Genomic DNA, 16,298 nt, shown 5'->3' with positions numbered 1-16,298 from the left:
CCAGTATAATTCACCCCTTTCTGTGCCAAAGTTAGATTTAATCTTGAATAGTGAAGATCGTCCTTTCTCCTAGTATTGTAGTTATGCACACTGCTATTACTTTTGAATTGGGTTTGGTTGTTAATAACAAATTTCATAAGAGAGTATATATACTGAGAAGCTACTGTGAATATCCCTAGATCCTTAAATACATGTCTGCAGGATGATCTTGAGTGGACTCCAGCTATTATTCTGATTACACGCTTTTGTGCAATAAATACTTTATTCCTCAGTGATGAATTACCCCAAAATATGATGCCATATGAAAGCAATGAGTGAAAATAGGCGTAGTAAGCTAATTTACTAAGATGTTTATCACCAAAATTTGCAATGACCCTTATTGCATAAGTAGCTGAACTCAAACGTTTCAGCAGATCATCAATGTGTTTCTTCCAATTTAATCTCTCATCAATGGACATACCTAAAAATTTGGAATATTCTACCTTAGCTATATGCTTCTGATTAAGGTCTATATTTATTAATGGCGTCATACTCTTGGGTAAAATATTCCGGAGGTAAAATAGTCCCCCATTCGGATCTCCGGGCGGGGACTACTCAGGAGGACGTCGTTATCAGGAGAAAGAAAACTGGCGTTCTACGGATCGGAGCGTGGAATGTCAGATCCCTTAATCGGGCAGGTAGGTTAGAAAATTTAAAAAGGGAAATGGATAGGTTAAAGTTAGATATAGTGGGAATTAGTGAAGTACGGTGGCAGGAGGAACAAGACTTTTGGTCAGGTGATTACAGGGTTATAAATACAAAATCAAATAGGGGTAATGCAGGAGTAGGTTTAATAATGAATAAAAAAATAGGAGTGCGGGTTAGCTACTACAAACAGCATAGTGAACGCATTATTGTGGCCAAGATAGACACAAAGTCCATGCCTACTACAGTAGTACAAGTTTATATGCCAACTACCTCTGCAGATGATGAAGAAATAGATGAAATGTATGACGAGATAAAAGAAATTATTCAGGTAGTGAAGGGAGACGAAAATTTAATAGTCATGGGTGACTGGAATTCGTCAGTAGGAAAAGGGAGGGAAGGAAACATAGTAGGTGAATATGGATTGGGGGGAAGGAATGAAAGAGGAAGCCGCCTTGTAGAATTTTGCACAGAGCATAACTTAATCTTAGCCAACACTTGGTTCAAGAATCATAAAAGAAGGTTGTACACCTGTAAGAATCCTGGAGATACTAAAAGGTATCAGATAGATTATATAATGGTAAGACAGAGATTTAGGAACCAGGTTTTAAATTGTAAGACATTTCCTGGGGCAGATGTGGATTCTGACCACAATCTATTGGTTATGAACTGCAGATTGAAACTGAAGAAACTGCAAAAAGGTGGGAATTTAAGGAGATGGGACCTGGATAAACTGAAAGAACCAGAGGTTGTAGAGAGTTTCAGGGAGAGCATAAGGGAACAATTGACAGGAATGGGGGAAAGAAATACAGTAGAAGAAGAATGGGTAGCTCTGAGGGATGAAGTAGTGAAGGCAGCAGAGGATCAAGTAGGTAAAAAGAAGAGGGCTAATAGAAATCCTTGGGTAACAGAAGAAATATTGAATTTAATTGATGAAAGGAGAAAATATAAAAATGCAGTAAATGAAGCAGGCAAAAAGGAATACAAACGTCTCAAAAATGAGATCGACAGGAAGTGCAAAATGGCTAAGCAGGGATGGCTAGAGGACAAATGTAAGGATGTAGAGGCTTGTCTCACTAGGGGTAAGATAGATACTGCCTACAGGAAAATTAAAGAGACCTTTGGAGAGAAGAGAACCACTTGTATGAATATCAAGAGCTCAGATGGCAACCCAGTTCTAAGCAAAGAAGGGAAGGCAGAAAGGTGGAAGGAGTATATAGAGGGTTTATACAAGGGCGATGTACTTGAGGACAATATTATGGAAATGGAAGAAGATGTAGATGAAGACGAAATGGGAGATAAGATACTGCGTGAAGAGTTTGATAGAGCACTGCAAGACCTGAGTCGAAACAAGGCCCCGGGAGTAGACAACATTCCATTTGAACTACTGATGGCCTCGGGAGAGCCAGTCATGAAAAAACTCTACCATCTGGTGAGCACGATGTATGAGACAGGCGAAATACCCTCAGACTTCAAGAAGAATATAATAATTCCAATCCCAAAGAAAGCAGGTGTTGACAGATGTGAAAATTACCGAACTATCAGTTTAATAAGTCACAGCTGCAAAATACTAACGCGAATTCTTTACAGACGAATGGAAAAACTGGTAGAAGCCGACCTCGGGGAAGATCAGTTTGGATTCCGTAGAAATGTTGGAACACGTGAGGCAATACTGACCTTACGACTTACCTTAGAAGAGAGATTAAGAAAAGGCAAACCTACGATTCTAGCATCTGTAGACTTAGAGAAAGCTTTTGACAATGTTAACTGGAATACTCTCTTTCAAATTCTGAAGGTGGCAGGGGTAAAATACAGGGAGCGAAAGGCTATTTACAGTTTGTACAGAAACCAGATGGCAGTTATAAGAGTCGAGGGGCATGAAAGGGAAGCAGTGGTTGGGAAAGGAGTGAGACAGGGTTGTAGCCTCTCCCCGATGTTATTCGATCTGTATATTGAGCAAGCAGTAAAGGAAACAAAAGAAAAATTCGGAGTAGGTATTAAAGTCCATGGAGAAGAAATAAAAACTTTGAGGTTCGCCGATGACATTGTAATTCTGTCAGAGACAGCAAAGGACTTGGAAGAGCAGTTGAACGGAATGGACAGTGTCTTGAAAGGATATAAGATGAACATCAACAAAAGCAAAACAAGGATAATGGAATGTAGTCAAATTAAGTCGGGTGATGCTGAGGGAATTAGATTAGGAAATGAGACACTTAAAGTAGTAAAGGAGTTTTGCTATTTAGGGAGTAAAATAACCGATGATGGTCGAAGTAGAGAGGATATAAAATGTAGACTGGCAATGGCTAGGGAAGCGTTTCTCAAGAAGAGGAATTTGTTAACATCGAGTATAGATTTAAGTGTCAGAAAGTCGTTTCTGAAAGTATTTGTATGGAGTGTAGCCATGTATGGAAGTGAAACATGGACGATAACTAGTTTGGACAAGAAGAGAATAGAAGCTTTCGAAATGTGGTGCTACAGAAGGATGCTGAAGATAAGGTGGGTAGATCACGTAACTAATGAGGAGGTTTTGAATAGGATTGGGGAGAAGAGAAGTTTGTGGCACAACTTGACTAGAAGAAGGGATCGGTTGGTAGGACATGTTTTGAGGCATCAAGGGATCACAAATTTAGCATTGGAGGGCAGTGTGGAGGGTAAAAATCGTAGAGGGAGACCAAGAGATGAATACACTAAGCAGATTCAGAAGGATGTAGGTTGCAGTAGATACTGGGAGATGAAGAAGCTTGCACAGGATAGAGTAGCATGGAGAGCTGCATCAAACCAGTCTCAGGACTGAAGATCACAACAACAACAACCATTCACTGTACGGAACTGTATGTACTGTGTCTTATCAAAATTCAGTGAGAGTCCGTTTACAAGGAACCACTTAGTAATTTTCTGAAAGACAGTATTGACAATTTCATCAGATAATTCTTGTTTCTCAGGTGTGATTACTATACTTGTATCATCAGCAAAGAGAACTAACTTTGCCTCTTCATGAATATAGAATGGCAAGTCATTAATATATAATAAGAACAACAAAGGACCCAAGACTGACCCTTGTGGAACCCCATTCTTGATAGTTCCCCAGTTTGAGGAATGTGCTGATCTTTGCATGTTACGAGAACTACTTATTTCAACTTTCTGCACTCTTCCAGTTAGGTACGAATTAAACCATTTGTGCACTGTCCCACTCATGCCACAATACTTGAGCTTGTCTAGCAGAATTTCATGATTTACACAATCAAAAGCCTTTGAGAGATCACAAAAAATCAGAATGGGTGGTTTTCGGTTATTCAGATCATTCAAAATTTGACTGGTGAAAGCATATATGGCATTTTCTGTTGAAAAACCTTTCTGGAAACCAAACTGACATTTTGTTAGTACTTCATTTTTACAGATATGTGAAGCTACTCTTGAATACATTACTTTCTTAAAAATTTTGGATAAAGCTGTTAGAAGGGGGATTGGACGGTAATTGTTGACATCAGATCTATCCCCCTTTTTATGCAAAGGTATAACAATAGCATATTTCAGTCTATCAGGGAAAATGCCCTGTTCCAGAGAGCTATTACACAGGTGGCTGAGAATCTTACTTATCTGTTGAGAACAAGCTTTTAGTATTTTGCTGGAAATGCCATCAATTCCATGTGAGTTTTTGCTTTTAAGCAAGTTTATTATTTTCTTAATTTCAGAGGGAGAAGTGGGTGAGATTTCAATTGTATCAAATTGCATAGGTATGGCCTCTTCCATTAACAGCCTAGCATCTTCTAATGAACACCTGGATCCTACTATATCCACAACATTTAGAAAATGATTATTAAAAATATTTTCAACTTCTGACTTTTTGTTCGTAAAGCTTTCATTCAATTTGATGGTAATACTGTCTTCCTCTGCTCTTGGTTGACCTGTTTCTCTTTTAATAATATTCCAAATTGTTTTAATTTTATTATCAGAGTTGCTGATTTCAGACATGATACACATACTCCTGGATTTTTTAATAACTTTTCTTAATATAACACAGTAGTTTTTATAATTTTTGATAGTTTCTGGGTCACTACTCTTTCTTGCTGTCAGATACATTTCCCTTTTCCGGTTACAAGATATTTTTATACCCTTAGTAAGCCATGGTTTGTTACAAGGTTTCTTACGAGTATATTTAACTATTTTCTTGGGGAAGCAGTTTTCAAATGCATTTACAAAAATGTCATGAAATAAATTATATTTTAAATTGGCATCAGGTTCACGGTATACCTCATCCAAGTCTAACTGCTGTAGGCTTTCCCTGAAATTTGCAATTGTTAAATCGTTGACTGAACGTACTACTTTGGAGGACTGTTTAGTATTGCTGACTGGAGCTATGTCATATATTGTAACTAGCTGTGCATCATGATCAGAAAGACCATTCTCAACAGGCTGAGCATTTATCTGGTTAAACTTATCTTGGTCTACAAAGAAGTTATCTATCAGTGAGCTGCTATCCTTTACCATCCGAGTAGGAAAATCAATAACGGGTGTCAAATTGAAAGAACCGATTAATACTTCAAGGTCATTTTTCCTATTACCCTCTTTCAGAGAATCTACATTGAAGTCCCCACAAATAATAATTTGCTTCCCCCTGTCTGACAGATAGCACAACAAGGAGTCCAAATTTTTTCAGAAATAGATGAAAATTTCCTGATGGGGACCTATATACAGTTACAATTATAAATGTGCCTTTATTTAATTTAAGCTCACAGGCACATGCTTCTATATGTTTCTCTACACAAAACTTTTTTGTTTCTATACTTTTTGCACAGTGATAACTTTTGACATATATGGCAACTCCTCCTTTCTCCATATTTTCTCTCATTACATGTGCAGAGAGCTTATAACCACTTACATTTACCTTATCCATATCAGTAACAATGTGATGCTCAGACAGGCATAGTATATCTATTTCATTCTCAGCTTCTAAATCTTCTAAACAAACCAGAAGCTCATCTACTTTATTCTTTAAACTCCCAATATTTTGATGAAATATACTTACATTATTTTTAATTATACTTTTATGAGAACCTTTCCTTATTCTAACATTTGCAGTACTCTCCTGTCTGAGTTTCTCATTGTGCTTAGGCCTAGTTCCTATACCAGTGGTCACATGGTGTTCAGAGAGGCAGATTATGTCAACTGGGTTGGGTGACTTTAATTCATCAATGCAATTACCTAGGACTGAGATACAACTTGGTGGAGATAAAATTTCTGGTGATTGGTGAAAATTTATAATTGGTAGCTGTGATTGGTGATCTAATGTGCTAGAATTGTGCTGTTTAATTTCTTTCCTAAACTGAAGATTTGTTTCAATCCTGACCTCTCGTAGAACTTGACATCTTTCTGCCTTACCTATCCTAAAAAAGGTGCTGCTCCAACACCTGTAACCACTGGTATTTTACCATTCATGGCAGTGCCTCCCCCCCTTAAATTTCCTGCTATTACCCCAGCCAGTTTCCCCTTCCCTTTCCTGTTGAGATGTAGGCCGTGCCTGGTATAGTCCCACCTACTGAGATAATCAACAGGAACCACACCAATATGAGCCCCCGCACCTGACCCAAGCAGCCGTTCCAACTCCAAATTAACTCTCCCAACAGAAGAGTCCAAATGAGGCCGGTCATGGCGTCTCAGGACAGATACAAATTCAACATTGGTGTGTCTCGATGCCGACGCAATCTTTACCAAGTCACACTCTATACTGTACCCAGGATCTCTGTCGATGCTGTTCCCTGGCCCTCCCACAATAACCACGGTGTCTTCCCTGGTAAATCCTTTACAGAGTGAACCTAAATCCTCTGTCACCTGATCCAGACTAGCACTTGGTTTGAAAAAATTTGTGACCTGGTATTCTGGTCCTAATTCCTCCTGCAGAAGTTGGCGTACACCTCTGGCATGAGAACTGCCTAACAACAAAAATTTCTTCCTTTTCGATGACTTTCCTACATTCTTTTTCAATTTCCTATTGAAAGTTTGTTGTGTCCTGTCTACACCTAAAATGTCCGATAAAGAACACGAGAAAAAAAAGGTGCTAGTTTATAAAAACAAAAATAAAACCCCTTAGTTATGGAATTAGGAGCTTGATAAGGAAATGGAAGAGAAAAAGAAGCGTACGTTTGACGGATGAGTAGTAGATTTTCTCTGATTTAGCGATCTACTCGGGGTTAATAGGTTCAAACCTATGTGATACATTTGATAATGATGCTTCCGTCTGGTTCTACATTACATTATATGTCAGTACAGGATTGGATTTCAAGCGCGCCTTTCTCTTTCGTCATGTCATCATTATCATTAACAACAACGACAGGCAGATACTGCAATAGACTACCCCATACACTCATCACAGTCACCTGTACTAAAATATTTAAGGCATAAAACTACACTTCGTAAAGAACTTACGTCGTATTGTTGCAACTAAAAACAGATTGTCTGATTTAGGGGCCTGAACTCACTTTGTGGGTTCCTTGTTGCGAAACAAATCGCCTGTAATATTCAACTTCTTGTAAAGGCTGTATGAACAGTTAAAGGCCATCATATTCCGCTTCTTTTGCTGTTATAACTTCGGACTTGTGCTACTATCAACCAGCTACAAACACAGAATCGTACCACGAAAGCGTAATGGGGAGAGAACAATAGTTTTAAGGGTAAACTCGTAGTCTACTGTACAGCTATAATCATACCACCTCATATCGCTTCGTTGCACAGGCATTTAATTCGCCGACATGAGTTGCTAGATATAAGTGAGAACAGGCGACGTGACGTGATACGGCACCTGTGTCCACAGCGGCCTTGAATGAGGAGCACCGGTTCTTCGCGTTCCACGACTGGGGCGTGTCCGTGTACGAGCCGACGGCGTGCCGCCTCTACCACCAGATACAGGCCACCGACATCATACCCGGCACTCAGGTAAGCCACGTTTCCACGTTACCCCTCACTGAGAATCTCTGTCCATGAACATAGTATTAACTGGCATATGATAAAGAGATGGCATGGCATCGTGTAGAAAGTGTTCCACTGCTGACCTTGTAGCGAAAGTACGTTATATATGAAACTTCCTGGCAGATTAAAACTGTGTGCCCGACCGAGACTCGAACTCGGGACCTTTGCCTTTCGCGGGCAAGTGCTCTACCACTTGCCCGCGAAAGGCAAAGGTCCCGAGTTCGAGTCTCGGTCGGGCACACAGTTTTAATCTGCCAGGAAGTTTCACATCAGCGCACACTCCGCTGCAGAGTGAAAATCTCATTCTGGATACGTTATATATTTTCAGAGCACCCGCTAAAAAAAAAAAATATTGTTTGTCGGCCAAGGACTCTCATCAGTTGAATTTATCCGGCTATTCGTTGATTCACAGGAAGGTAGAAAATAAGTCGTATACGCCATATACGCTCCATCAAATATCATACGATTTCATATGGAACACATGTTGCCCTGACAGTCTGAAACTCTGTCAGACAAAAACAGAGAGAGAGAGAGATATGAGAGCTGTTTATGTGTTGTAATGTCTTCGCTGTGGTTCAAGTATTTTATTCTGTGACAACTATGCAAGATTTAAAACCACACTGTATAAATAACAGCTTTCACTCAGAATTAACCGTTTACTTTCTTTTGTTTCGTAACAGACTGGAGAAAAGTTATCTCCAAATCAAAAAGTAATATTTGAGAGATGTAGTTACATCAGGTAATCTGAATCAGTTACTCTTTTACACAGCTATACATGAGCTTCGTATGCATAAATCCCTTTAATTTGATTCATAATCAGTACGTGGTATAGCGACGAAAGATTAACATGACAATTCTTGAAACTTCCTGGCAAATTAAAACTGTATGGCGGACCTAGACTCGAACTCGGGACCTTTGCCTTTCGCGGGCAAGTGCTCTACCATCTGAGCTACCCAAGCACGACTCACGCCCCGTCCTCACAGCTTTACTTCTGCCAGTACCTCGTCTCCTACCTTCCAAACTTTACAGAAGCTCTCCTGCAGAACCAGCACTCCTGAAAGAAAGGATATTGCAGAGACATGGCTTATCCACAGCCTGGAGGATGTTTCCAGAATGAGATTTTCACTCTGCAGCGGAGTGTGCGCTGATATGAAACTTCCTGGCAGATTAAAACTGTGTGCGGGACCGAGACTCGAACTCGGGACCTTTGCACACTCCGAGTCTCGGTCCGGCACACAGTTTTAACCTGCCAGAAAGTTTCATATCAGCGCACACTCGGCTGCAGAGTGAAAATCTCATTCTATGACAATTCTTCCTGCTTAACGTATCTCTAACTAGATGAACAGTTGTGGGCTAATGATATGAGTCGGTTAAGTCAGAAGTAAGTGGCCATGCAATGTCTTTATTTACTGAATTTCTTCTCATTATGAATCTTAAATTGTTGCAGCCGAATGCAGTTACTGACTGAACAGATACGTTATTTTTGTGTATAATGTTTCGAATATTTTCATACTTAACAGTTTATGGATTGTATTCACGAGGCACAGATGGAGATCAACAACAAGGGTAGAAACCACTTGGAAGCAATGCACAGGACGATGAAATATCATACCAGTTTATACAACCAGCCACAGAATAGATATCTATCATGACAAAGATTTCCCAGAAACGAAAGAATACTGGAGCAGACTTGGATTGCAGAAAGAACCTTCATAACTGGCGCAGAACCGCGAAGTTTAATCAAGCTGGAAACGTACCCCACATAAGCGAAAGTTAGTTGATTCAGTGTTTCTTGGATCATTTGTAAGATCAGCCGTAATCAGTGGAATGAGACACTTTACATTCATATTATACGTGTATCTGTAAATGAAGCTACTTGCAGGCCATTTACAACTTTTTTAATACAGGCTGGACAAAATAAAAGCGCTCGAAAAGTATTTACAATAAGATGGACATCTTCTGCTGCATAATGCCGCATGTTCGTTTAGTTGACGTACCCGACACGCTGACGCAAGCCTCACATGAAGTAATGAAAAAAATGGAGATCCAAAAGTGTTTATTTCATTTCTATCAGAAACCACCGGTAGAGCTCAAAAGGTGAAAGTCTGTCTGGGCGGCTTATTTCATGCACAACCGCAAATTTCCATGGAAACAGATGCAGGTCATTTTCGATAATGTTTCGATACATCTGTTAGTTCTCGCTTTCATAGATAAATGGAGTTGAGTTTTGACTGATTCTGTTGTAGACTTTCCTTCACTCAAACAATGTTTTATCTAGTTTTAGATCTTTTCAGACATTTACTGTTTTTATTCGTTACAGAACCCGTTACGCGCCACTTTACCAATAAGTTTTACATTGCAGATTTTTCTGGAGGTTTTGCCAAAATTCTTCGTGTCTTAAAAAAACTTCCAACCTTAAACTCTTGCACAAACAGTCCCGCACACATTTCCCACGAATTGTGCTTCGCATAATACTCGATACTGAACACACTGTTTTTTCGGGAGCATCATTTTGTGTTGCATTCAATTGGAAGTTGCACACGTCTGCTCTTCACACTCACTCAAACGCAAAGACACAATGAAATACTCGAGACAGGGAATGTCACATCTGTGCATGCGCGGACATGTGGCAGCAACCGATTGGTGCACCGAAATTGCGGTTTGCAATATTTTCTGTGCTGGGCAGTCCTCTTGTTCATTAACAAGGGTCACTCTTGCGTCAGTCTAGTAAATATCTTCCGGACATTTTTATTTTGCCCACCCTGGATATACATTGTTCAAAAGAATTAGGGGAACACTGTATCAATGTCCGGTATGTTAAACCTAGTTTGATTCAGGCGGTATCTGTGATCCTACTGCATAGCCTGAGTTCTTCGCTTTCAATATATGCAACAACTAAAACCATTCGTCATCTATAATCTGTGTTATGCATTACACCAACAGGTGTCCCATCAGAAAGGAGTTAGTACCGGTGTTCCAGTGTTCTCTTGTGAGGCCCACGGACGATGGTTGTCGTTTGTGAACGTTGTATTAAACAAAACATATGCTATGCGACAACTTAATGCAGTGCAACTTGCAAAGGCAGTCTGTTCAGTCCATGGAGTATGGACTTCCCGTCGTGTTGCTGCATACGCCAGTGTCTCTCCATCTGTCATCCACAAGCTGTGGACACACTACAGTGAGACAGGTCAGTACACAAGACGACTTGGACAAGGTCGCCAACGCAGTACAACCACAGGTGCTGACCAACATCTGGTCCTCTCTGCGTTGCTGCGTCGCACGGCTACCGCCAGACCACTGCAAGGCTGTCACAGGAGGGCCACAGGAGTCTCTGTGTCCGATCAGACATCCCGTCAGAGTACGATGCATTGCAGCTCCCCTTTAGTTCTCCCGTTCCCTTGTAAACTGGCACCTTCGTCACGGGCGGAACATCTTATTCACAGACGAATTCAGGTTTTCTCTGACACCAGGAGACGACCATTTCCGTGTGCAGAGACATCGTGGTGAGCGGTACCTGCCCAATTTTGTCCAGTAAATCGACAGATTCTGCCAAGGTTCTGTGATGGTGTGGGGAGGCATCACTGTTGACCAATGTTGACAGTCGTGTGAATCTTGTCGCTGTGCATGGTCGCCTTACCGCCAAACAGTATATCGAGCACATCCTGTTGGACCATATGGTTGCTGTAGTTTACGTTGGTAGCCCTGAATTCCTTATCATGCTTGATAATGTCAGGGCCCATGTGATGGTCGTCGCTAGGGATGTCTTGCGGAATCTGGGCACTGACATAATGGACTGGGCAGTTGCGAGTCCCGATCTGAAGCCCATCGAAGGTGTGTGTAACGCGCTTGACAGATGCGTTGGTGGCCGCTATGTTTCATCATAGACGCTCCAAGAACTCTAAAGGGCTCTCATTGAAGAATGGGAGCGGATACGAGAGATGGACCTCCATAGAATTACACGGAGCATGCGACATGGATGTCACGCCGTGATAAACGCTCACGGAAGGCATAAAAGTTATTGAATATGTCAAAATCCCATAAACAGTACTCAGTATGACGGGATGAATGATTGTTTCCACTTTGTTTTCAACACTCGTCGGCTATTTCAGCTCTTATTATGTAAATGAACGAGAATCTAATGGTGTTTTGTTGTGTACTTAATTTTATGAAAGATAATAGTATATGTGGTATCACAGTAAGTTCACAATTGTTGCTCAATAGAGTATGGCAGATGTCCAAAGTCATATTTCCCTAATTTTTTTGCAAAGTTTATAAATTTCCTTCTTTTCCCTGGCCTTATATCTTCAAGAGGCTGGCATGTTAATCTGTATTTGGCAACGTTAGTGGCTGAAGACAGTCAGTTTCCTTTAAAATTGCCACCCCCAGCACCTTCTGAGGCGGTACGTGGGTATTAGCCCGGTTTTCACCTAGTCGGATGTGGAGAACCCCATAAAATCTATATCCAGACTGGCCACACACCGGCCCTCGTCGTTAATCCGTTGGGCGTATTCGATCAGCTATCCAGGTGTGTAATACACAGGGGGATTCAAAAAGAATATCACAACTCTGAAAATCGCAAACTCTGCAAAGAAGCTACGCCGTCTTGTCAATTGAAGGGAGCTCTGAAGTTTCATTTGGTAGCTCATTTGATCACTAAGAGCACTGTTAGCTACGTAACCTGCATTTCGGTTGTCTGTGCAAAAGTGGCGACTGCTCAACAAAAGGCTTCTCGTGTTATCGAGTACCGTAGAAGTGAATCGGCGACAGTTGTTCAGCGTGCATTTCGGACCAAGTATGGTGTTCAGCCTCCTGATAGTTAGTGTATGGTACGTTGATATAAACAATTCACAAAGAAAGAGTGTTTGAGCAAATGAAAAAGTTTCGGAAGGATACGCACCAGTGAAGAAAATGTTGGCCACATTCAAGAAGCATGTGCTCGCAGTCGAGCAAAATCCACCTGCCGAGCTAGCAGAGAGCTGCAAATTCCGCTACCAAGCATTTGGAGAGTGCTAAGGAAAAGGTTGTTTATGAAAGCTTATCGTCTACAATTGGTTCAGGTCCCTTACGAAGCTGATAAGGTGAAAAGAATGGAGTTATGCAAGTTCGTCCTTGAGAAGATGGAAACAGATGACCAGTTCATTTCGAAGTTAATGTTTAGCTATGAAGCAACATTTCACACAGCAGAGAGGCCAATCGGCAAAATGTCAATAAATGATGCACTGAGAATTCGAGTTCAGCCCCTATGATTCTTTTCTGTGGGGGTGAGTTAAAGATTGTGTTTCTACCACCTCTACCAGCTAACATTGAAGAACTAAAAGAAAGAATAACTGTAGCTATCGAAACTGTTATGCCGGATATGCTACAGAAAGTGTGAAACGAGTTCGAGTAGGGGATTCGTGTCGATCGAGTGTCTGGAATGAGCCATACTGAACATTTATGAACTAGTTTTCTACTAAAAAAATCTTCGGTGAGTCCTCTTCACGTTGATTAATTACCCAAGGTTCCATCATGTTTCTTTGATTAAATACAGATTTTCAAAGTTGTGGTGTGGTTTTTGAATCACACTGTATATACAGATGTAAATTAGTGATTCTTACCCACAGCTTTTATAAATATCGAAATTCTTTTACGGAATAAGAGGAGTTGTGCGGAAAAACATTTTCAGATTGTTTTTAAATTTAATTTTGTCTTCCGGCAGACATTTTACATCATTGATTGGATAAACGAAGATGATGATGGGAGCAGTTTGGAGCAGCTTTTTTTTTTAGGTAAATTCGACCTTAACGTGGAATAATGGGCGATGTTCAGTCCCAGAGAAGATCAAAGGCAGAAGAGAGATATCAACTAGTCATTGACCTTGTTATCTGTTTCGCAGCAGGAGTACGTGTGCGGCGACAAGGGCGTCAACTGCAGCTGGGGACAGGCCATCAACGTGGCCAACCGCTACGTGTACGTGGCGCAGCCGCACAAGGACCGCGTCCTCGTCATCAGCAAGATCCAGATGGTCGTCGTTGACGTAAGTCACAAACCAGCACCCATATTTTGTAAAAACTAGTGTACTTCTACATCTACGTGTGTACTCTGCAAATCACATTTAAGTGTCTGGCAGAAGGCTGGTAGAATGGCTTCCACAAATACTCGTTGTTACACTTTCTCGCTAGTATCTGCATGACCTAAACTTAACCCCATCAGCCTTACTTTTTTTCACATGGTTGTTTCTAATGTAATAAACCTCTCCTGATAGCCTTTTTGTCTTATGCGCCTAATCTCAATAAAAATTCCACTTTTTGCATAAGAGAAGAACAGTAGTAAATTAAAACATGCATAAATGGTTGAAAGTCTTTCTAAAATCAACAAAATCTTACATTATTTGAAACGATTTTACGTACCCAAGGTGGAGCACATATTCCGGTCAAGGTTCAAAATCTGGTGAAGCACTTCTGATCCATTTTCCCTGTTGTTTCCGAAAATGAACATTAAAAAATTGCATATAAACATACCAAGAGTACATATACCCAAATTTTCCCATGTGAAAAGCATTATTGATTGCTACTTTTGGCCGACCACTGTGGCCGAGCGGTTCTAGGCGCTTCAGTCCGGAACCGCGCTGCTGCTATTGTCGCAGGTTCGAATCCTGCCTCGGACATGGATGTGTGGGCTGTCCTTAGGTTAGTTAGGTTTAAGTAGTTCTAAGTCTAGGGGACTGATCACCTCAGATGTTAAGTCCCATAGCGCTCAGAGCCATTTGAACAATTTTTTGCTACTTTTGTCTCAAGAATGTTAACGTGAAGGTAGTAAATTTTTCCTGTCTTTCACGACAGAGGATAAATACTAACTTGTACAGGAGGGGAATTAGAGAAGATAGCAACTTACTGCATTACAGCAAATAACGAATTATATTTGTTCCGACCACGATATCCCTGCAAAGAAAAGTAATGCATCATTGACATACACAGTGTGTTCCAGAAATGCTGTGACAAACATCGAGGGTGGTTGTAGAGGGTGTTTTGAGAAATTAATGGAGGATGGGAACCTGTGTCCAGAAACATCATCCAACGACGCTACAGAGCTTCGAAGTTATAGGTGTCGGCGCCTGCCACTAGGCTACCCCTCTGTTAGCAAACGTGACTTTTTATCCAGACGTACCAGAGGCAGAATGTCTCGCAAAGTTGTTTGTTATTCAGTGATCGCGACCGATCGCCACGACCGCCAATGGAGAAGATGTAGCTAGCTGCTGCGTAGACAGGTCTTGTCTCCTATGAATGTTATGATCTGCTGGTTCGCTTGATGGCAGTTTAAGACACGGTTTTCCATCAACTGTTTATTTTTCTCCTGGAATACTGTAAAGTCTTTATTGTTTTCCCGATGGAGCTAATCTTCTCCACTTACGATCGTGAAAATCAGTCGCAGTCACTGAATAACAAACAACATTGCGTGACGTTTCACCTACGGTCCGTCAGCGCACAAAGTCACGTTTACCTAGTGGAAGGCGCCGGCACCTACAACTTCAACGCTTTGTAGCGTCGTTGGAGAAGTATCCAGTCACGCGTTTGTATCCTCAATTCGTTCCTCAAGGCACCCTCTACAATCCTTCAGACTGTGTCACAACATTTCTAGGACACTTTGTATATCGCTTCCTGCCACCAATAAACTATACTCCTACGTCTACTGCTATAGACACTACACGAGTAAGACTTGGAGCCAATATGGCAAGGTGTGGGGACAATCAGTCTTTGTTCACGCGATTTGTCATGTCGTGCAGCTGCCGTCCGCTTAGCACCTAATGCTAATACAGTGTTCTCTATCTGAAAGACACTGAAAGAGAACAGGCCGAAGTATAAATTCGGCGATAAATCACAAAGAATCATGTCAGGATGAAGTGACAGACTCCTTATCCATATAATAGTGACGTACTACTGCGCTACATCGAGCGTTGGCATCAAACTGAAGCAGCACTAAATGTGAGCCATTGTGTACCCGTACTGTTCTACAGCGTCTGCTGTGTCACTGGTGGCGTATATACTTACATCTTTGCTCGGAAACAGCATGTTTGAATGTCGAAGATGTCTATGGTTCGCTGGGCTGTTGATTTAGCAGCGCCATCAGCAGCACGATTGGCAACAAATTACTTCTGTCAATGATTCTCACTTCGGGGTTTGCATTACAGTTGTCTCCGAGTATTCGTGACACCCTCTAGTGACGAACACTCTCTCCGACAATGATATTGTTCGCCGGCACACTGAGCAAACGTCTGAGTCCTTTGCGCCGCATTTTAGACACCCTCAGCAGCGGTTTCTGTGTCACAGACACTGTAGTAACTGAAGTGCAATAATTTTTTTGAACGCATTCCAGTAGCTGTATCCAGGCAGGTTTGCGTTCAGAGTCTGTTCGAGCCGATGCTATGATTCATATCGGTACTATCATTGTGGCATGTGGACCTTATTAGTTCTGGTTATGAGCACGTAATGTTATTTTATATCTTTGTATATTTAACATCTGAGCAGTAGTAAACCATTTGTCCACTGAATATCATTCTTTATTTTATTTATTTATTTAGCTTATAGCGTAGTGCATCATATGAATTAATTACATATAAATAATCGTCAATACGAACATTAAATATCATATAAAATATATAACTAATATAAAAA

The 16,298-nt window shown here is 41.0% G+C and overlaps 1 protein-coding gene across 1 annotated transcript in view; it reads left to right on the top strand.

The window, feature by feature from the left end:
* Positions 1-16,298, top strand: part of LOC126185878 (follistatin-related protein 5-like) — a 566,088-nt gene that overhangs the window by 514,332 nt on the left and 35,458 nt on the right. The window contains exons 11-12 of the mRNA XM_049928165.1: positions 7,493-7,614; positions 13,526-13,663. Coding sequence (XP_049784122.1) covers positions 7,493-7,614; positions 13,526-13,663 — 260 coding nt within the window. The remainder of the gene's footprint in view (positions 1-7,492; positions 7,615-13,525; positions 13,664-16,298) is intronic.

Source organism: Schistocerca cancellata, chromosome 1 (genome assembly GCF_023864275.1).
Source record: "Schistocerca cancellata isolate TAMUIC-IGC-003103 chromosome 1, iqSchCanc2.1, whole genome shotgun sequence".
Classification (NCBI taxonomy): domain Eukaryota; kingdom Metazoa; phylum Arthropoda; class Insecta; order Orthoptera; family Acrididae; genus Schistocerca; species Schistocerca cancellata.
Note: the sequence above shows the minus strand (reverse complement) of the source record. Positions and strands in the feature narration are given on the sequence as shown.